General features: G+C 44.3%; 2 protein-coding genes across 19 annotated transcripts in view; one reads left to right on the forward strand and one right to left on the reverse strand.

Moving 5' to 3' along the window:
* Positions 1 to 1,633: 1,633 nt before the first annotated feature.
* Positions 1,634 to 22,566, reverse strand: part of LOC111165753 (NACHT, LRR and PYD domains-containing protein 12) — a 51,390-nt gene continuing 30,457 nt past the window's right edge. For 12 of the 18 annotated variants that reach the window (XM_089904199.1, XM_022556701.3, XM_089904206.1 and 9 more), the window contains 10 exons: positions 20,030 to 21,689; positions 17,968 to 18,057; positions 12,353 to 12,523; positions 12,069 to 12,239; positions 10,268 to 10,447; positions 9,421 to 9,591; positions 9,142 to 9,312; positions 8,075 to 8,245; positions 7,786 to 7,956; positions 1,634 to 3,654 (listed from right to left, as the gene is read on the reverse strand). In XM_089904199.1, the coding sequence (XP_089760325.1) occupies positions 3,573 to 3,654; positions 7,786 to 7,956; positions 8,075 to 8,245; positions 9,142 to 9,312; positions 9,421 to 9,591; positions 10,268 to 10,447; positions 12,069 to 12,239; positions 12,353 to 12,523; positions 17,968 to 18,057; positions 20,030 to 21,689 (3,038 nt within the window). In that variant the 3' untranslated portion in view covers positions 1,634 to 3,572. Of the gene's footprint in view, positions 6,545 to 7,785; positions 7,957 to 8,074; positions 8,246 to 9,141; positions 9,313 to 9,420; positions 9,592 to 10,267; positions 10,448 to 12,068; positions 12,240 to 12,352; positions 12,524 to 17,967; positions 18,058 to 20,029; positions 21,690 to 22,566 lie in introns of all 18 variants that reach the window. The other 6 variants (XR_016391299.1, XR_016391298.1, XM_089904198.1 and 3 more) reach the window with 6 other exon arrangements.
* TEX13B (testis expressed 13B) lies at positions 14,670 to 16,043 on the forward strand. The gene is made up of 2 exons (XM_089903894.1): positions 14,670 to 15,226; positions 15,366 to 16,043. The coding sequence occupies exons 1-2, from the start codon at positions 14,768 to 14,770 to the stop codon at positions 16,041 to 16,043; spliced, it is 1,137 nt and encodes a 378-aa protein (XP_089760020.1). The 5' UTR covers positions 14,670 to 14,767.

The raw sequence follows: 22,566 nt of genomic DNA on the forward strand, positions 1-22,566 counted from the left end.
ATCACCACAAACAAGATAATGAGCATATCCATCACACCCACATGTTTCCTTGTGCACCTTTATAATGTATCCCTTCCTTTCCTCAGCTGTCACTAGGCAACCACTAATCTGCTGTCACCAAAGAATACTTTGAATTTTCTAGAATTTTCTAAAAATGGAATCATACAATATATATTATGCTCTTATCTTTATTTCCTTTTTTCTGCTTACTTTGGATTAAATTTGATCTCCCTTTTCTAGTTTTTTATTATGTAACCTGAAGTCATTAAGACCTTTCTTTTCTAAAATATGTCTCATGTTTTCATTTTCATTCTGTTGAAAATACTTTCGAATTTCCCTTGAGACTTACTCTTAAGCCATGGGTTATTTAGAAGTGTGTAATTCTTTCCAAATATTTGGAGGACTTTCCATGTATTTTTCTTTTACTGATTTTTAATTTAACTCCATTGTGGTCAGAGAACACACTTTGTATGACTTGCATCCTTTAACTTAATATTGAGACTTGTTACATGATCCAGATATGGTCTATCATGATATTCAATGTGCGCTTGTAAAGAATGTTTTCTGTTGTTATTGGGTCGAGTGTTGTATAGATGTCAATTAGGTCAAATATATTATTTGTGTTATTCAAATTTTCCATATTCTTATTTTCTGTCTTTTTGGTCTATCCATTATTGAGAAAGATATTTGTCTCTGACTAAAATTATGGATTTGTCTATTTCTCAAGTCATTTTTTTCTTCATGTATTTTGAATGTTACTAAAATGCACATATCTTTAGGATTGTTATGTCCTCATGATTAATTAGCCACATTATTATGAAATGGCCCTCTTTACCTCTGTTAATATTTTCCTTTGCAGTGTACGTTCTCTGATAATAATACAGTCACTCTAGCTTTTTAAAAAATGTTAACATAGTATATCTTTCCCCATCTTTTATGTTTCACCTATTTGTGTTTTTATATTTAAAATGGATTATCTATAAGCAGCATATGGTTGAGTCTTTAAAAAATATTTTTTTCCATTCTACCAATCTCAGCCTTTTAATTGGGTTGCTGTGAGACCATTGACTTTAATATGACTACTGATACAGTTCTGTTCAAAACTACCATCTTGCTATTTTTTGTCCCAACTCTGCCTGTTATTCAATGTCTGGAAACTACTGTTTCCCATATTTTGACCATTTTTTGAGTCGTTCATGTGAGAGGGTAAATCCACTCACTGTTACTTCATTATTGCTGGAAGTAGAAGTCCTCTATGTTTTGTTTTTCATACTGACTTGTTATTTATATTTGGACATTTGTTATTATATATATGCACATTAGTCTTGTCTTTATACATGTGACAAATATGTTCCTCCAGTTTATCAATATTCTTTTAATTTTATTTATGGTGTTTTTTTTTCATAAAGAAATTTTTAATTTTGATGTTGTCAGATCTTTCTCTTCCTTTGGGTTTTTATGTCATGTATGACTGCCCTGTATTTTCTTCTAAATCGTCATGTTTTAAAAGAAGAAAAATAACCCCTCAGTATGAATAAGTTTTATTTTTAACATCAAGTTTATTAATTATAAACGTAATACATGCACATGGTAAAAAACAAGTAAAACAGAAGGCTATAGATGAAAATGAAAAGTTCCTTTCGTGTTCTCCCAGTACCCCTGCTTGCCAACTTCCTCTTGCCAGAGGTAACTTCGGTTAGCAATTTCTTGTATATATCCTTCCTTACATACCCTGGACACATACATACACATGCATATTTATCCTTTTGTACACAAACAGGACACACACACACACGCACACACACACGCACGCACACACACGCACACATGCACACACACACACATACACAGGGTTCTGCAATTTTTCATTTAACGTTATATCTTTGAGTCCTTAACGTGACTGAATTTTATCAGATGTTCACCAGACTGACAGAGGGACCAGGGCAGTCAGAGAACACAGTAAGGAAAGTGCACAGAAAAAGGTATATTCACCTCTGTAAAGCCAACACTTAGCACAAAACCTGGCACATAATAAATCCTCAATAAATAAGTGTTAAATAACTAAAGGGAAAGAAGAACTTGAGAAAACGGGAAACAAACTGCTACCTTGACCATTCTTCTCAGGCCAAACCGGGTCTCTGAGAGTTACCACCTCCCAGGGCAGCAGGGAACAATACCTGATGATAGATGAGGACATGGAGAGCTGGACCTCTCGCCTGCAATAACTTTCCACTGTGTGTCTCTTCCCCCACTAGATTCACCACCTCCAGCACACACATTTAGTTCAAATGCACAGTTCACACTGCCTACACAGTCTGGGGGCTCAAAGACTACACAGCTCAACTATAAACACACTCATACATACAGCTACCATTAATCAGTACCTACTGTGGGATAGGCACCATGCTGGGAACAACAGCCCTGCAAGGTTAATGTCAATTTACCCCCACTTTATAGATTAGAAAACTGAGGCTCCAAGAATCCAAGTGACTTATTCAGGGTCACACAGCTAGTAAGTAGCTTCCAGAGACAGCTCTACACCTTAATCAGGTCAGCCTGCTTTTCTGTCGGTCCCACAGGCTCTGTGCTATTTTCCTTGCCTGGCACTCCCTTTCTCCACTTGTCTCATCTAGTGTTTTGTGGAAGCCAGGCAGAGATAGAAACATGGGGTTGTGCAGGATCCATGCTAGGCTATGGAATACACTGTGAGGGATGAGTAGTGAGTCAGTCATAAGAGTATGAACAAGAACAAACACATGGGGGAGGTATTAAAAGTTCAGAAAGGGAGTGGAGCCTGGGAACTGGAGAGCACCCTCAGGAGCCTAGGATATGAATATTGTGGCAGCTCAAGAAACTCTAATGCAAGTATTTCTCTCTCCCTAGGTGCTTCTGGTGAGCTGCTCACAAACATAGCCCTTTTGCCTGCAGTCTTATAGCCACTGGCCAGTATATCTCCCCGCATCTTAATCCTATTCATTCTCAATGCCCACATTAAGTCTCACCTCGATGAAGCCTTTACCTATTAACCCAACTCATTCCTCTCACTTTCTTTTGTGAATTACAGTTTTACTTAAAATCAGCACCATAATATATAACATGTGTTTGTCCACCCTCTTGTTCTTTAATTATTTCAGGTATCTTGTCTCTTTAAGTGGACTCCTTCACATGTCTTTTTTTCTATTGTTTCCCTGCCCTGTCTGAGTATTGAGAAACCTGGCTGGATGCTAGTCCCAACTCTCCCACTGAGCTGTGTGACTTGGAGCTCGTCACAACCTCTCTGAGCCTCATCTTCCGACCTTGGAAGGTTTTTGTAAAAACACAGTAAACATTTTAACACAATATAAGAATGTAAGGTATTATTGCTGAAGACATTTCAACTAAGGTGCTTCCACCTTTTACATCCTATTTAGTGGATGGGTCTATGTAAGAAATAGCAATCACTGCTGCTTGTTTCACACGAGCGTCCTCAGCAAAGGTTAACAGGTTTAGAACAAGAATACTGCACAACTGTTAGAGATGGTGCCAGACAGAGGAGGTCTATATGCAGCTGATTCAGGGGCTCTCCTTGGAAACTACCAGGTGATTCCAGGCTTGCTCATTTTTAAAGCTTCTATTTTTCTGAATGTTTCTTCATGTAAATGATCCGTGTCAATGCTATGAAAAATGAAAAGAAACTTGTGTCAAGTCAAGCCAACAGATGCCTTCAGTACCTTTCTTTCCTGTTCTTAAGGATAAGATTCCTATTCACACTTGCACCACACCACCACTCAGTTACTTCATCCACTCCAGTTATCTACCTTCTCCCTCAGCCTTAACTCCCTGCCTCGGATCTCAAAAGAGAAAATGCTTAACTTCCTCTTGAACTCTCACTCCTATCCCTCCCTGCAATTGTCCAAGGCCCTGCTCCATGAGTCCATCTGTCCCTGATCCTGTATCTATATCCTCTCCCTCTCTTTGGGCTCCTTTCTCTCAGCTTACAAATTTGCCTATCCTAAAAAAACAAGACAAAAAAGAAAACGAACAATCCCTCCCCAGCCTACAACCCCACATTTCTTCTCCTTTTCACAAAAATCTTGAAAAAGTAGTCTCCACTCCTTCTCCACTTCTTTATCTTCCATCTTCTCAAGTCACTGCAATCTGGTTTCCAGCCCCATCACACCACTAAACAGCCCCTGACAAGGTCACCTATGGCCTCCTAATTGGTAAATCCAAAGGACACTTTGCAGTACTCATCATTTTGGAAATCTCTGCTGCATTTGACACTGTTGAGCAATTCCTCCTTGAAACTCACTTCTTCCATAGCTTCCAGGACACCTTTCTCTCTTGGTTTTCTCCATGGGTTTTCCTTTCCATACCCACCTCTTAAAAGTTGGTACTGCCCAGGTCTAATTCCCAAGAGATGTTCCTCAGAGGTTCTTCTCTTCTCATTCTCCCTAGAGGATCTCATCCATTGCCATGGCTTCAGCTATCACCTCCAGGAAACACTCCTATATCCAACTGTTACCTACTAGAAAACTTCCCACAATGTCCTGCAGGCACTTCAAACTCCACATGTGTATCCCTGATTAAAACGTATTTGACTACAAAAGAAGGTATAAACTCTTTCAAGTGTGTAGTGAGGTACAGTTTTTAGTTTTTAATAGATAGAAGCTAATCTTTATCTAGCAAAGTGAAATGAGTAGCCCTGCTAGTTATGCAATTGTAGGGTAAGTAGACATTTAATGCCATGGAAGTGTAACAAGAACTTTAGAATTTTTTGAATGACTTAGCAAAAGCTGTCTTACCTCCTGACATGTATAACTCACTGCTGGAGAAGAGGCAAGTCAATATGCTTAGGAAGCCTGGAGGTCTTCCGGGAGTTAAGAGACCACCTACTCTCAACCCCTTCTTTCCAAATTTAGAATTAGGAACATTTGTCAGGGTGATCTAGGGGGCTTTAACCAAGGCCCAGTGCCTGGGAAAGGCACCAAGGCACCAAAAATAAAATATCTTGAAGAAAGAAGAAGGCTTAAGTGGGGCTCCTGACTCAACTCAGGGGCGTACATCTTTGTGGGCAAGGACTGGCTTCACGCATACATACCTGTGGCTGATTCAAAGAGCTCTTCTAGACCCAGACACTCTGACACATATGGTACTTTAGAGAACAATGACTGCACATTTGGGTGTGGACTAAAATATATGTAACCTCGGAGTCCAAGTATAACGGCACTGCAGGGCTGGGAGGGATCCACACCAGCCAGGGTATCACCATCCAGTCACCAAGCTTCTGTGGGACTGGGTAGGATCATCGGTTCTCAAGATGAGCCCCACGTGGCAGTAAGAAACAGCAGTAGCAGTGGACTGATTCTCCAACCAGCTTTGGAAGCAAAACTGGCTCCATCTTTGGAACCAGTTTTGGAAAGGTGAGGAAAGGCCCCCAAATGTACTACTACTCAGATATGTGAAAGAAAAGGGTGACAACTGAATTCGAACCCGGAACTCTGCAAACAGATCTTACTAATCACACATGGCATACAAGGCCTTGCCTACCCCCTCAGTCTCATTTCTTGACACATTCTGCTTTGCACTTTATGCTCTAACAATAGCGAACTTCCTAGAGGTTTCCCACCTCTATCCCCCTCAAGTACCACAAAACATGCTGCTTATTGTCTGTCTACCTTTGCTTATGCTATCTCCTGAGCATGGACTACCCTTCTCCATCCTTACCCCCATTTCCCTGGCTATAGTCCCGAGACTCAACTCAGGTGGCCCTTCCTCCAGGAATCTTTCCCCGAGCCTCCTGGGCTGGGTGAGTTGTCTCCTGCCATGGTTCCCTTAAGATTTCATGATTACCCTACTGCATTCGTAAGTTTATGTGCCTGTCTCTACCACTAAGTTCACTGGTCCCTAAAGAGTACGAATCACGTCTCTCATCTTACTCATTCTTGTCTCCCAGCACCTGGCACATTTGCTCAGCACATAGCAGATATTCAGCAAGTGCTTGTAGAATGAGTGAAGGTGAGCACTTGTCACTCTGAGGCCACAACCTCTTTTTCCCCCTCAATCTTCTCAAGGTCTAGATACCTAGTCTTTATTGAACTGTCTCCTTGCCTTGCCCCCAGATGCTCTAAATTAATAACTGGTTTCCTATATGCTTTTACTAAATGCAAAGCACTGAACTAGAAAGTTTATGGGGAAAATACAATGAGGAATAAGATTCAGACCTCATACTGAAGCAGCTCTTAGAAAACAACCTTCTTCCTTCAGCCTTTCCGATTCTCAGACAAGACTCCCCTTTTAGGAGGCTCTCCTGGATTTATGCCCTCTCTAGCCCACCACCACGTTAAATGATCAACAGTTTCCTCTCACTTTACTTGGGCAAGTATATATTTCTATTGATTTCAGTGTTATCTGTCTTATATACACTCTAATGTTCAAAATTTATTTGAGGTCAGTGAATGGTGTCTACTGTGTGTGCGTGTGTCCTTTATTTTGTATTTTGAGCCACTATTGCACACTGCTATCAACTTGTAGATTGACAAATTACAAGGGTTTGAAGGTTGGCCTGAAAACACAATGGAAGCACATTGGTTAAAAGACAAAGGATGAGAGAAACAGGAAACGGTGCAACAATTTACAATAAAAAATAAATAATGGCATCACAAAATAATTTCTCTGTGATGTCGTTTAGGACCTTTGCTGAAGCTTACACACCATAGGGTGCTACCACATTAAATTACTCTATATTTAAAGAAACATTAGGATTGATTGTTGAGTTTATTTCAACCTACTGAAAATACAGACTCCAGTCACCCTTTTCTGAGAAAGACACCAGGGAGGTCCCTAAACCCCGGAGGCTTATTATGTTGTGAATAATTCCCTCTTCCTGGGCAGTAATTGCCACAGTCTCGAGTCTAACAGACTTCACTTTGCTAGTAGAGAACCAGCTTCTGTTTCAGCCAGACTTGTAATCAGGCCTTTATGCTGTTTTCATTTACGCTTCAATCCATCAAATTGGCTTTGGAATGTGGAATTTTTGCACTCAGCCGTTATTTTCCATTATGTGTTCCAGTTCTGAATGCCAGACATAAATGGCCATTTGGCCACTGGTTAGCCGCCAACAGAGCAGAGCTATATCCTAATTAAGAATTACTTTGTGTGTTATGCCAGCCTGCTGAGCTGGCAGGTGAACGTTGACCCGAAAGGGTGAAGACCTCCACTTTCTGTAACTGTAATTCTGCAACAGCTTCATCCCCCTGAGTCTTGAAGACTCTCAACATGTAAACATCAAGCCCTCTGGCAGGTATAAGAAGAAGAAAGGGAAAGGGTCTAACATTTATGGAGTACCTCCTATGTGCCAGGGGCTGCACATTCATAATTAACGTCTCACTTCATGCAATCCCCATGCTAACACCAGGTAGTCAGGTACTACTCATGTTCGCCCCATTTTATAGACAAGGATACTCAAGTTCAGGGAGGTTAAGTAAGTAAGCATGGTCATATAGCTAGTAGATGCTAGACCTAGTATTTAAGCCAGACCTAGCAGAATGTGGATCTGATGCTCTTTTTCCTACACCCTGTTGCTTTTCTTAGCAATGGTATCCAGCACCTACCTGTTCCCTACCTCTCTCCTTGTCCCTGTGTCCAAGGAAGAGGCCTACTGGTAATTTCACTTACTTTGATATTTTGCCTAGGCATGGACATCCCTCAGTTTTTCTTCTCTTTTCTCACTGCAATGACTATGATCAAACCCAACGTGCCTGTCCTGACCCCCTCTCTCCCACTTCCCCCACCACAGTAACTTACTAGAACGTTTGTAGTTTACATATTGGATGAATCAGTGCATCACACAGCATTTGAACTCCGAAATCCTTAATGTCATTTCCACTTAAGTCTAGCAACGTTAGGTTCTCATTTCTGTTGAGGACAGAGGCGAGGGCTCCACAGCATGCATCTGTGAGATGACATTCTGCTAGCCTATGGGGGATTGGGGATTCAAGAAAGAAACCGGTTTTACCAAGTTCCACAGTGACCCTCCATTTCATATACAGCCTGGAACAAGAGCCCAGGGTACAAAGAGTCTCTGTGCACTTACCACAAGGTCTGTAGCTTGCAGGAGGGGTGTTTCAGCCCTTCACACAGCACCTGCATGCCCTCGTCCCCTAAGGCATTGTCACTGAGGTCAAGAACTCGTAGGTGTTCATTGGTGTACAGTGCATTGCACAAATCCTGACAACACTCTCCAGTCAGGTGACAGGTCCACAGTCTGCCAGGAAGTAAGGCAGATAAGGTTGGCATCATTTCATCTGCATTGGGTCACTTTAGGTATTAGGATTACCCACTAGAAAAACACATTAGAAAATCAGAGTGGCGGGCTTCCCTGGTGGTGCAGTGGTTAAGAATACGTCAGCCATTGCAGGGGACAAGGGTTCGAGCCCTGGTCCAGGAGGATCCCACATGCCGCGGAGCAACTAGGCCCGTGCGCCACAACTACTGAGCCTGTGCTCTAGATCCCGCGAGCTACAACTACTGGGCCTGCATGCCACAACTACTGAAGCCCGCACGCCTAGAGCCCGTGCTCCACAACAAGAGAAGCCACTGCAATGAGAAGCCTGTGCACCACAACCAAGAGTAGCCCCCACTCGCCACCACTGGAGAAAGCCCGCGCAGCAACGAAGCCCCAGAGCAGCCAAAAATAAATAAATAAATAAGTAAATAAATTTATTTTTAAAAGAAAAGAGGGCTTTCCTGGTGGCGCAGTGGTTGAGAGTCCGCCTGCCGATGCAGAGGACACGGGTTCATGCCCCGGTCTGGGAGGATCCCACGTGCCACGGGGCGGCTAGGCCCGTGAGCCATGGCCGCCGAGCCTGCGTGTCCGGAGCCTGTGCTCCGCAGCGGGAGGGGCCGCAACAGTGAGAGGCCCACGTACCACAAAAAAAAAAAAAAGAAAAGAAAATCAGAGTGTCATGTAAAAAATATCCCTTGGGCCAGGGCCAAACAGAGATTATGGAGAGGGGAAGATTTATTCCCCCTAAATTATCTGGGTCTTCATTTATTGTTTCCTCAGAGATTATATCACGAGGCCAGAAAAAAATCACTTAATTTTGGGAGTTGCTGAAACATCAAGGAACTCTGCCTGTGGCTATTGTCCACGATACTTACGCCAGATCCTTTAACTGACAGTCAGGCTGTTTTAATCCTTTACACAGCAATTTCAGTCCCAAATCTTCAATTTTGTTATTAATGAGAAGCAGCCTTGTCAGGCTCCGGGTAGAGCTCAGGACTTGGGCGAGGGACTCACAACAAGCTGCAGAGAGGGAACATTCGGAAAGCCTGGAGGGATGGGGACACCAAGGTAGCTGTTAACCATGGCAGCAGGGAGTCCCATCAAACCTCAAATGCCAGTGCCCACAAGAAGGACAAGGACAAGCAGACACTTACACAAGATTCTCGATTATACCATTTGCATGCCGCAGACCTTCACAGAGATGCTGTACTCCTGTGTCCCCCAGGGCATTGGCAAACACAAACAGCTCTTTTAAAGTCTGACTCACTTGCAAGAAAGAAGAGAGCTCCACACAGCTAGCATCTGTTAGGTAACATGTGCTCAAGCTACCCAGAGACAAAGAAGAAAAATCAGCCACTGCTGTCATTTAGCTTCCCGGGAATGTTCTCCCAGCCTCCCCATTTAGCTAAGTCCCAGCCGTCCTTCAAGTTCCAGCTCCTGGCTCACCACTTACACAGAGCCTCCTCCCGAGGTCTCCAGCCCACAGTGACCCCCTCCCTTTCCCTGGGCTCATCTGGCATTTCTAAATGATTCGACAGTGTTCGGCACTTGATTACACGCTGAACTGTTTCATATCTGTGTGTCCTTAAGGGCAGCCCTGTCACTTGTAGTCCTTCTGATAACTCCATCCACACCTAGCCCAGTGTTGAGTACATAGTAGTATTCTTTACAGAGTTAATATTTAATTAGCATCACTCCTGTAAACACACAGGACGGTAGTATACTGGAAAGAGCATGGGGTATGGAGATAGATTTTGGAGTCACATCCTGACTATACCACTTTCTAATGGTGTGACCTTGGACAAGTCAGTTTTCCCCCCAATCCTCAAAGTTTCCTCATCTGTACAATGGGGTAAGAAAACCCACCCTATATAGTTATTTCAAGGAGTGAATTACGTGAAATAACTTCTGGCAAGCACCAAGCATAGATGCTGGCACACAGCAGGCATTTAACAAGTTCAACAGTTATAAGATGATGCCAGATAGTTGTAAAAAACTTACTCTAGCTTCTCTACTTTACAGTTGGAATGTCTGAGACCCTCACAAAGATACTTCACCCCTGTGTCCCCCAGGGGATTTTCACTCAGGTCCAGCTCAGTGAGGCTTGGATTGCAAATGAGAACAGAGGCAAGATATCTGCAAACAGTCTCTGAGCTTCCAGGGAGAAAGCTAGCACACAACCTGGAGAGAAAGAAAGATGAACAGACACAGAATTGGCCACTTTATCATCCTACTCCCTACCCGCAAAATATCATGAGCAAAGAAAATACAGGCTCACCCATATGAGACCCCCCCAACCCTGAATATGTCACAACCCCCTTTTACCCATGAGAGGGACTTGTACGTTGCTCCCACAACACTGTGTCCCCCAATGAGAACTCAAAACATGTTGACTGCCCCCCAAAAGAAAAGAATTGGGAGGAAATATCAACACGACCTAATCTCATTTTAATTCCCTGCATGGATTTTAGCACTCTATCTCATATCTTCTTTCGAATCACAGGGGAAAATGCTATAATCATCCTTAATACAGTTTACAGTCAAAAGATCTTTCCTTTCCTTTCCTTTTATCTATAAGTTCATTACTAGTTAATTTTGTCATCCTTTGAGAGACCCAGCTCATCACCATCATCCATATAACATTTTTTCTTTGGCACAAAGAGTGGTTTTTACTGACCTTCCCGTCTTCTCAATCTTTGTTTCTCCATATTAGGTAGTCCAATTCCCTGAACTATTTCCCATCAACTTTCTCTTCCATCACTTTCAAGAATTTCTACGATATACATTACAACCTCTGAGTCTTCAATTTTCTCTTGAGTTACCAGGCTCCAAACTCAGTCTTGAAGGGGGCTCATAAGGACATCACATATCTATATTTCCCCAACTTGGAAATTTTAAATAGAGGTATTTTGCCAAAAAAATGAGTTTCAAAGTGGATTTAGAAAGCTTTAATGCTAAAGAGCTTTTACTTTAGAAAACCCCACATATATGTTGTGATTGTTAATTTTATGTGTCAAGTAGTTGGCTAGGTCATGGTACCAGATATTTGGTCAAACATTATTCTAGATGTTTCTGTGAAGGTACTTTTTAGATGAAATTAACATTTAAATCAGTACACTTTGAGTAAAGTAAACTACCCTCCATAATGTGGGTGAGCCTCATCCAATCAGTTGAAAGTTTAACAGAGAAAGACCGACCTCCCAGGAAGAAGATGGAGTTCTGCCAGCGGACTGCCTTTTGACTTGAACTGCAACACTGGCTCTTCCCTGTGTCTCCAGTCTGCTGGCCTACCCTGCAGATACTGTACTTGACAGCTGCCATAATCCGCGTGAGCCAATTCCTTAAAATAAATCTCTCTATATATTTATACACATCTTTTTGGTTCTGTTTCTCTGGAGAAACCTGACTAATACATATATGGTACATTTTTTATTATGGTCACTACATGGACTTTGAAGTCAGACACATCTGGGTTTCTACTTGTGCCTTTGCCATGTTATTTAGCCTTTTGAACTTGGGTTTCTGTTTCCTCATCTGCTAAAATGGGGATAGTAACCTGAATCTCTCAGAGCTGTTGTGCGCATTAAAGGAAATCATGTATACAAAGCACTCAGCAGAATGCTTAGCACAAAGTAATTGCTCAGTAAGTGTGGGTTTTCATTATTGTCATTAACGTTATTGCCACTTTTATTCTTCCTCTCCATGACTCCTTGAAATGTGTTTTGATCATACAACATCCATCTTGAGCTGCATTATTTTTAACTTTTTTCTTGCAGTATGGAAACTAATAGTGACAACTTACTTGAGCTTCTGTACTTTGCAATTTGGATCTTTTAAGCCTTCACAGAGCAATTTCAAAGCTGAAGCTTCCAGTTTTGTTTCACTAAATTCCAGCTCAGTGAGCCACTGATTGGTGCTGAGAACAGCTGCTAGCGCACCACAAGAAGCAGGAGAGATAAGGCATCGGTACAACCTTCAGAGAACAGAAGAATGACCTCATTACCTTATTCATGCTCTCCCCCAAAACAAAAGAAATTGACAAAAAAATTACATGAACACAGACAACAAATTCTCCTGCTCAGTTACCTCAATGTCTGTAAGATACAGTTTGGCTGTTTTAATCCTTCACACAGAAGCTTCATTCCGGAATCTTCCAGGGTATTCTTCACAAATTCCAAATCTGTCAGATATTGGTTGGTTTCAAATACTAAGGCGAGGTCTCTGCCATAAGAAGCTGTGAGGTGGCAGAAAATCAGTCTGTGTGGAGAAAAAGGCATTTCAGAGAAGAAAACAGAACTCTCTTTAAAGGTACCCATTTGTCCCTTACTGATGTAATGAATTATTTAAATTCATTCGATAATTAATTTATCAGATGCTTACCACTGTGCTAGATGCTGAAAACACAGAAATAATTAAGATCCAGACCCTGCCCTCAAGGAATGCCCAGTTAATGGGGAAAAAATTAGAAAATCATAGATTATAATACAGTGTGAAAAGTAGTGCAAGTGGTATGCACAAGATATCATGGGGACACAGAAAGGTGGCACAATTCAGCCTAGCTTGAGGTGGGGTTTGGAGGATCAAGAAATATTTGTAAGAAGAACCACTACTCAAGTGTTGTTCTGAAAGGGTGATAAAAATTGAACAGGACTTAGATGGATGAGGAGAATGGGAGTGGGGAGAGCAGGAGGCACTGAGGGACAATCCACTCATGCAGCAGCCTGAGTGAAAGCCAGGAAGCAAGAGATGGGATGCTTCATCTGAGAAACTGCCAATTATTTGCTATGGCCTACTTTAAAACACTGGAAGATATATATCAAACTGCTAACAATGGTTATCTTCCAGGTTGAAGGGAAGGGTTGGATTACAGGGAGACATTTACTTTCTAGATATTTAGAAATTGCTTACAGTGATCAGAAGTTATCAGGAAAAAAATATCTTAAAAATTTGAAAAACATAATACATGTTTACTATAAATAATTTTTACAATAGAGAAAAATATAAAGAATAAAGTTTTTTAGGGCGGCTTCTCTGGTGGCGCAGTGGTTGGGAGTCCGCCTGCCGATGCAGGGGACACGGGTTTGTGCCCCGGTCCGGGAGGATCCCACGTGCCGCGGAGCGGCTGGGCCCATGAGCCATGGCCGCTGAGCCTGCGCGTCTGGAGCCTGTGCTCCGCAACGGGAGAGGCCACAAAGAGGCCCGCGTACCGCAAAAAAAAAAATAAAATAAAGTTTTTTTGAGAAAGTTCTGTATTTCTACCACCCAAAGATAACCACTGAAGATTTTTAATGCATGCATACATATAGCATCATATGTTCTCTGTAACAAGTGAAATCACAGAAAGATTTTAAAAGACGAAAACTTTTTCCCAACTTCCCCTCCAACTCCACCCCCCAGAGGTCCCCAGTGTTGAGAGTCTGATGTGTATGCTCCCACTCCTTTCTCCAAGATCATAGAAACATATGCAAACACACACACAGGATTTGTACGTTTTACAAAAACAGGACCATAGAAAACATTACTACTTTACATGCGCTTTGCCATTCAGTCCTCATCTTAGGCCCATAGGTAAAAACTGAAATTTAATTATAGCACAAGGTCATACAGTAAGTGGCAAAGTAGTACTCAACCTGAGGGCTGTCTGGTTTATCCTCTAGGCCTGGAAAAACCATTAGAAGTTTAAAGAGACATGGTCAGATCCCTCTGATGCCAGGGTAGGGCAGGAAATAAACCTGGGGTCAGAGGGCTGCAGTGGTCCAGGGAATAAATTGCCCAGGGGGAGGCGGGGAAGGGCTGGAGGCAGAGAAATTCAAGACACGTTTTTGGGAGGGATATGGCCAGGATTTATTACCACTTAGGGTGATGGGGATGAGGCTGTACTCTGGCTCCACCTTCTTCCTCCACAGGGTAGTGGAGGTCACTGAGGAATGGGGGCTGTTTCCGGTTCTAGAATATTCCACCTGTAGGAAGGGCAGGCCCACCGAGTGGGACAAACTATTATGGTGGTGGTGGGGGGGTGTTTGAGGCTTTTTGTACCTGATTACAAGCGCTTCACGTTCTTGGTTCTGAATCTTTTCTGACCACTCCTGTTTCTTCCCGCCCGCAAAGACTTTCAACAGCGTAGGGGGTTCCCTTATGTCGGTGGAGGGGGGCGGGAATCTTCCTCACGCACCCCACCCACCCCCACTGTTTCTGGAAGTTGGAACAGTCCCAAGGTGAACGTGTGGAGTGGTAACAAGAGGCTTTCTTTGTTAAGTCAGAGCCCTCGGGGAGAAAAAGAGAGCGAGCAGTGCCCTCTCTTTAAACGTGGTAGGCCCGTGTGTTCGGCGTGCATCCGCACTAGCCAGGAGGTGAGGCTTGGCAGGAGGTGTCCTGGGGCAGAGCTCTTTACGGGGTGGGGGGGGAGGCAAGCGGAGATGAGGAGACCAAGGGGAAGGGGAGAGGACAACTGGCTGATTCATCCCCGCAGGGCCAGCCAAGCCCCAAAGGCCCTCAGTTATCATGGCCTTGAAACTCGAGGACCCTGGTAATGGGTTCCGGCATGGCAAGGTGGTGGCCTTCATCAACGAGAGCATGGCCAGGCACGAAAAAGGCTCTGCGTTCTATCTCGAGAATATATCCTTGTCCTGGGCGGCGGTGGAGGACAAGCTCCGGGCCATACTGGAAGATCATCAGGTGTCCAGCGAGGCCAAAGAGGCCTGTGTCTGGGGCAGCCTGGCCCTGGGCGTGCGCTTCGCCCACAGGCAGAGCCACTTACACAGGTACAGGGTGGAGTGGCTGTACTACTTCGCCAAACTGCACAAGTCGGTGGCACGGGCCTTGGTCTCAGACATGAAGTTGCTCAAGGCACAGCAGGACGTGGAGCGCAAGGAGGCGGCCTCCCTGCTGCAGCTAGCCCATGCCAGGCTGGCGGAGGTGCAGAAAGAGCGGGACCTCCTGAGGTGGAAGCTGTTGCAGGCAGTAAGATTACTCTGACTTGGTCCCTAGCCCGTCCCGGGACCCGCCCCCAGTCCCGTTTGCCGCTCCCACGCGCCCCCCCTCCGCCCCCAGTCCCGTTCGCCGTTCCGCCACCCCACCCCCACCCCCGCCCCCAGAACAGGTCTCAGATCTGCTCACTTCTCTCCAGGAGTCGGCTGCAAAGGTACCAGGCCTGGCCACTGCCAGTGGGACAGGGGCAGAAAGAGCAGGTGAGGAGGAAGAAGAAGCAGGGGCCACTGCTCCTACTGCAGCCGCTTCTGGAGCCACAGGAGGAGGAGGAAGACAGAAGGATGTGGAAGGGTCAGAAGCTGCCGAGAGAGCAAAGGAGCTGCGTGGAGACCTTATGCAGCTTCTCGGAGTTGTGAACCAGAAAATTTACACCTCTGGTGGGCAGAGGGAGGGAGATCTCAGGTCCATGGACACAGCCATGCTTTATTTACCTGGGATAGCGAAGTCCAGGCGCACAGTCTCACAGGACTGTCTCACAGGACAGTCTCCTGTCCAGCTCCCTGCCTCATTCCCATCCTCACACTCATGCCCCTTATTCCCCTTCCCAGACGCACCCACATCCTCCCCACCAGCAGCGCCGTTCACAGCAGGAGCTCCATCTCAGACGTCTCCCTGCTGGGGGCCCTCTGATTCTAGCTTGTGGTCTGATGTGAGGGGCCAGGGAATGGGCCCTCAAGAACCACAAAGAGACGGGAGGGGCTCTGATCACCACCAGCAGGGGAGACCTCCAGTACTTCAAAGGCCAGGGGAGAAAACTTGCTTCCACTGTGGGAGGGGAATCTGGCTATAAAACCCTTGAATTCAGAAATGTGAAACAGAATAGAAACGTACCCTGATGGGAAATCAATTTTCAGAGGGAGGGGGAGGGGTGGGGGAGGGCTTGGGAAGAGTGGAAGGAAAGGGTGGGTGGGTGGGTGAATGGGGCAAAGGAGCTGTGAGAGAGGAGGGGAAATGGGGTGGAAGGTAGGGTATGGGGTGGTGGCTGGGGAAGTTGTAGATTGGGGGCTTACGGAGAGAGAGACCTAGAGAGACAGACGTGTCCTGATGACCGTCTTTGTGTTCCAGAGCACTAGTACTCGACACCCCAGAACTACTGCCGCTTCTGTGTGTGCCTCTCCCCAACTCTAGCATCTGGTGGACCTGGGCAGACAGTATATAACACCCTTGTCTCTGCTTCCCCCCCCACCCCTGAAACTAGACTGTAGATGACTGGAGCACGAGTGGACATTTGACTCATCCTGAGCCAAACAGATCCTCACACTAGAGAATCTGAACAGAGAGGCAGATTTCATAGCCAGGATGGTGTCGGGCAATGAAGCAATGGGGCAGATTTCATAGCCAGGGTGGTGTCGGGCAATGAAGCAGTGGGGCACTGGGAGTTGGGGGCAAGGTCGGGGTCACGGACACCGAGGCCACAGCTGAGGCCTGGCCTTGGCTGTGGGGGAACAGAACCGTGTGCTCTACAAAGGCCTAGTGCCCTTTAGAGAATCACAGTCTGAGGCCCCAGGGAGCAGAGAGGCAGAGAAGCAGAGAGGAGTTGATCCCGTGACCCCAGATGTGCAGAGTGGCATCCCGACCACTTTTCACTTCCTGCAGTTGTGCTGAGTGAAAATCCACTTTACACAGATCCTTTTTTCTTTAAGCTAACTTCACAGGGTTCTTGTTCTGGGCAACCAGATTATTGCCAAGCCAGAAATTTACACCAGAAGAGCAGTTGCAAACCACAAACCGTCAAAGAAAATGTCAGAACTGGCAGGGGAGGTGCATCAGGGAGTGATGGGTAGTGGGGATTCCTGCATCCCAAGTCTCCAGCAATGAACTGGACAGGAAGCTCATTCATGTTCTGAGTGAGTTATATCATGAGAAACAGGCCTGGGGTTAACCCCGGGCTTACAACAGGGCCACCTCTAAAGGAATCCTTCAGGGCTGCACACAGAGGACGCCAGCACCAGCTGCAGAAGAAGACTACTACCGTTCAGCCCCATGACAGGAGAAGCCTCCCCAGTCTCCAGTGGGGAAGCAGGAGTGGTGGGGGTATGGGGTGGGGAGGGGTATGAGGCAGTGGGGTGGAGGGCTTTTATGTCTTTATATACTTTGGTGTTGTGTAAAGTAAAATAAATGCTCACAAAAATACAAAAAATAAAAGTAAGTGAATTTATAGGCTCGGGTGAGTTTGGAAAGGCTACCTCTTCCTCTGGGGCAGAAGGGAAGGAAAGCAGACACCGATGTGTGTGGTGAGGAGGTGGGAGGGAAACCAAGCAGGCTCCTGTCTGTGTGTGTATGATGTGGACAGACAAGCAGACAAGTCACCTGAGAGTGAGCGAGGATGTAAGGTCCAGGTGGGGGGTGGGGGCTTCAGAGCATTGGCGCTTGGGGGAATAATTGCAGAGGAGGATAGGGGTGGGGAATGGAGGAAGAGAAAAGGAAACCAAGGGGAAAGACAATGGGAGTCTGGAAGGAAAAGGCAGGGGAGTGGGGTAGGGCCAGGACGGGCATCAGACACAAACTCTTGGATTTTACAGTCTGACACCCACTTGCTACAGCAAAAACAGCACATACAAAAGAAGAGGCAGGAGGGGTTGGCAGGGATCGCTGCCTGACTCCCTACCCCTTCTAGGCTTGTAGCGTATCTTTTCATCAGCTGGGAGTGTAATTTCTAGCAACCCAGTCTTTACCTGCAAATACCTAAGAGTTTAAAGCAAAGTTCAACTTACTTCAGGTCTTTGACTTTACAGTATGGGTTACGCAGTGCTTGGCAGAGCAAGTGTAGTGGAGAGACTGGCAAATTACGCAGCTGGAAGGGCCTAAAAGAGATGAGAAAGCAAAAATAAAATGATTAACAAAATTTTAAGTAAAAGGCTTATTTTGGCTTCTGTTGCCATCTTAGTGCTAATTTACAAAAACCTTAGGAGGTATTACCCCATTTTTCAGATAAGGAAATTAAGGCACAAAAAGGTAATTTGCCCAAGGTCACAGAGGAACAGAATGAAGGTCAGTACTCAGGTCTGTCTGACTCCAAAGCCAAAGCCATGGTACTGTATGCCAGGCACCGAGGTAAACACTTTACACACAGAATTTATCTTATCTGGTGCTTAATCCAATGACAGGTATTGTAATCACCACTTTGCAGATGCTCAGAGAGGTCAAGTGACTTGCCCAAGCTATCTGTACACTGTAACTGATTCTTGGTTGTCAGTACTAATAGAAGAATTAACGACAATAACTGAGAACTAGGAAAGTTCAATACGGTTGACCTTTGAACAATATGGGGGTTAGGGGTACCAACACCCCCACAGCTGAAAATCCACGTAAAACTTCACAGTGAGCCCTCCCTATCCCTCCATATCGGAGGTTCTGCATCTGGGGATTCAACCAACCTCAATCCTATAGTACTGTAGTACACATTTATTGAAAAAAATCCCCATGTAAGTGGACCTGCGCAGTTCAAATCTTTGTTGTTCAAGGATCAACTGCAGTAAACTCTCACTTAGTCAACACACTTGGGAAAAGTGGGTGTTTTTGTGGGGGTTAAACTTTGAAAAGAATTTAAGCCTTCTGATGAAAGCAATGGGGATGAAGGATGGGAACTCCATCTAAGGCTGATTTTCTGGAAACCCAAAATGAGCTAGAAGCCCCTTTGTGTTTCCATCAGTGCTTAAAATCTCTCAAATGTATATTGTCCATTATTTTACTTTATACTATACAGTTGGATTGAAGCTGTCATGAATTCATGAAGACACTGTAGCCAAAGTGCTTCGTAATTCCAAGTCCATGTAACTTCTCATACCCCTTCCCCTCTGGTCCCAAAGTCTTGCTGCACCTCCCTTCCCCTCCTCACTTTCCACAAACATACCTATGCCATGTTCAATTCCACCTCTATGCTACTGCCCACTGAGGAACTAACAATTACCAGAGAAAAGACGTGGGTTAACTCACTTCCCAAGTTGAGCCTTCTGCCCACTCCTGTCTCCTTCTCAAGGTCCCCTACCCCTCACCTGGCCCCACAACTAAATGAGAGGCACTGTCCATATTAACCTGAGTACTGAGAACAGACTTATGACCAGTGGCATTTTCCAGACAATGCAGGTATAAGTCTCCTTGGCTGCTTTAGTAAGTCAGTAGAGCTGTATTTTGTAGTATACAGAGTACATACTGCGTAAGTGGTTTACCTAAGCCTCTTTGAACTCCAGCTCTCAACTCTCCATGTAGGTGTGAGTCTAGAAGAAAGAACCCAGGCTTTATAGCAATATACACAGGAGTGCAGCTATGTCCCTTACCAACCTGGAGCTCTTTGAGGCCTCAGTGATGAAGTATATGTAGAGAAGAGTGAGGACAAATTGAACATTAAATTTACAACTTTTTCCAGAATAGTCATCAGCACCAAAATAGCAGAGTCTTCAATGATAATCTTAATGATTTATATGCTCATAACTTTTTATAATTATAAAGCACCTTCACAGAGAGACAGTGAAGACTAATGGACACATACACTCACATACACACACTTACAGTGGCTAACACAGTGCCTAGCACATAGTTAAGTTCTCACAAATGTTAGCTTTCCCTCAGTGTCTACCTTGTCCAGTGCTCAATATGTGATAGATACTCAATAAATCCTCACTGTGTTGATTGACATACAATATGGAAAGCAGAGATAATTCAATTTATGTATTGAAAGTGCTAGAAATGATTATGTGCCTGAATACTTGAAATAAACAAGAAGGCCTATCATTTCTGTAGGCCAAAACACTGGTGAAAAGACATTAGTATACTCACTGATTAAGTGTCAAGGTTGGTGGCATGAATGCTGAAGCTTGATCTTCCTCCTCAAATCCAAGTAGATGCTGACACTTCAGAGACACTGACAGGTGACTATGACTGCTTTTTACACAGAATGACATAGCCAGAATGTCCATTTTTGTATAGGTAGGTTGAAGCAGTATAATTGACCCTAAATCATCAATTATCCTTTTTGCATATTCTTCTTCCTGAATCTCATACAAACAGTGAAACAAGTCCATTGGCTCAATCTGTAACCTAGAAGATTTATCCTTTATTTCTTTCTCAGTCCACTTCAATAACTCCTCTCGAAGTCCTGGAGAGACTTTTCTCCCAAAAGTAGTTTCCACAGACTTTCCCTTTCCTTTATGTAAGAGGCCAAATAAGAACTGTATTGTTAATGATGAAAATCCTTTCCCATATTGCTGGAATATTTCTTGCCACGTTTTCCCCACTTGATCAAAAAACATCCAGCTGCTGTCATTCTTCAGGGCATAGAACACAGCAGTCAGGAACTCTTGGAAACTGAAGTGAAGGAAAGTATAGACACTGACACCTCCTTCAACTTTTTTCAAAAAGTGATTGAGAAAAGTGCAGTTGGTATCATACACTCCTATCCCATGTCTTCTGAGGTCACTGATTTCAAACAGGACCTGCTGGTTCTGCAGTCCCTCTGCAGCCAAAGAGCAAAGGCCCCACAGGCAACTCTGTCCCTTCCACACCGAGATGCCTGTAAGGGTTTTGAGGCACTTGGAAAAGTAGAACAGATACACATCAGTCATGGTTTGAAGTGATCTCATAAGAGTCCTGTCACCATCTCCCTGTGACTGCAGGACACTGCAGATCATCCAGGAGATGATGGGAAGAGAAGACATAATGTCAAGGCCTTCATTTTCTCGCAGACCATAAAAAACTCTCATTGCAGCATTAGCACCTGAAAACTGACTCAAGAAATATGCTCTCTTTTCAGCATCTGTAAACCACAGGATCTCTGCCTGGGTAGCTTGTTTTAACAGAGAGTGAAGCTTCTTCATGGTTGTAGGCCGGGCAGTTATCAGGAGGGAGGATTCAGGAAACAGTTTTTTCCTCACAAAACTACATAAGAGGGTCTCTACTGGCTTCCTCTCCAGGGGATTGGCACTAAGATCCTCTTCCTGGTCACCTACAGGGTACTGAAGCTCAGGAAATCCATCAAGAATGAACAGAAGCTTCTCTGGATATACAAGAATAACATCCAGGATTGGTCCGTCAATATCTTGAAAAGCGTTAGTGATCAGGTCAGCAGCGCTAAGGTTAGCAAAACGGCTTATTTCTCTGCAGTTTACATAGATGAGATAGTCAAATCTGCCTGGAGTAACCATTCCTGCTGCCCAGTCAAACATGAACTTATGCACCACAGCTGTTTTCCCAATCCCAGCACATCCCTGAAGCACCACAGTTTGGGATAAGCTGGAGCCCTCTTCATCAGGATCAAATATATGTTCCATCTCAATAAAATTATTTTGTTGAGGAATTCCGCATGGTGGCTTTTCTGATATACAGTGTTCTTTTACAACAAGCAGTCGTGACTCTATATGCTTGCCATGGTGATAACATTTGTCAACTCCTTTTTTTAGGTATTTTTCTTTTAGATGTTTTCTAAATACTTTCCTGTAATCTAATGGGGTGACACCAAGAGTCAGTAATCACAGAATACTAGGCAACAATACAAACAACAACTATAACTAATACTACCATCACCACCATCTCTACTCAGATGTTTCAAAGCCTCCTCAAACTTCATGCATCTGAGCTCTTGATTTCTATTCCACTGCCCACCCCCTCCAAAAAAAAATAACCCTCCTCAGGACTCAGAAAAATGTTAGGATTCATTATTTCTTTTTTTTCCCTTGAATCCTCCACATCCATTTAGCAAGGCCTATCATTTATATCTCCAAAATAAGCCTCTAATCCATTTGTTTGCCACTACAACCTCAAATACCACCCAAGTACAAGGCACTATCAACTCTTTCCTGGACTGCTGAAACAGCCTCCTACTCATTTATACTCTTGCCATCTATGGCTCCTCTCCACACAGGCAGCCAACGTGATCTTCTAAAAATATCAATTACATCACGTCACTGCCATGGCCCAAAACTTTTCAAGAGCTTTTCATTGCACTTGATATCAAATCCAAAATCCTTACCTCATCCTACAAGGTCTGCTACGATCTGGGCCCTATCTACCTTCACTCCCCAGCCTTTTATATCACTCTCCTTCTCCGTCCCTATACTAAAGCCACACTGGCTTACTTTTAGTTCCTCACAAATGCCATGTTCTTTCCCACTTCCAGGCCTTTCCACCAGCTATTATCTCTGCCTGGAACACACTTCTTCCTGCTCTTCCCATGGAGATCCCCTTCTCATCCTTCAGACCTTAAACATTACTTCCTAGAAGAAGACTTCCCTGACCATCCAGTTTAAAGCAGATCCTCTCTACTATACCCTCTCCCAGGACCCTGTTTTCCCTTTATAGCACTTAGCACAATTTACAAT

Source organism: Delphinapterus leucas, chromosome X (genome assembly GCF_059928025.1).
Source record: "Delphinapterus leucas isolate spDelLeu-1000000601 "Yukka" chromosome X, BTC_Dleu_Yukka2, whole genome shotgun sequence".
Taxonomy (NCBI): domain Eukaryota; kingdom Metazoa; phylum Chordata; class Mammalia; order Artiodactyla; family Monodontidae; genus Delphinapterus; species Delphinapterus leucas.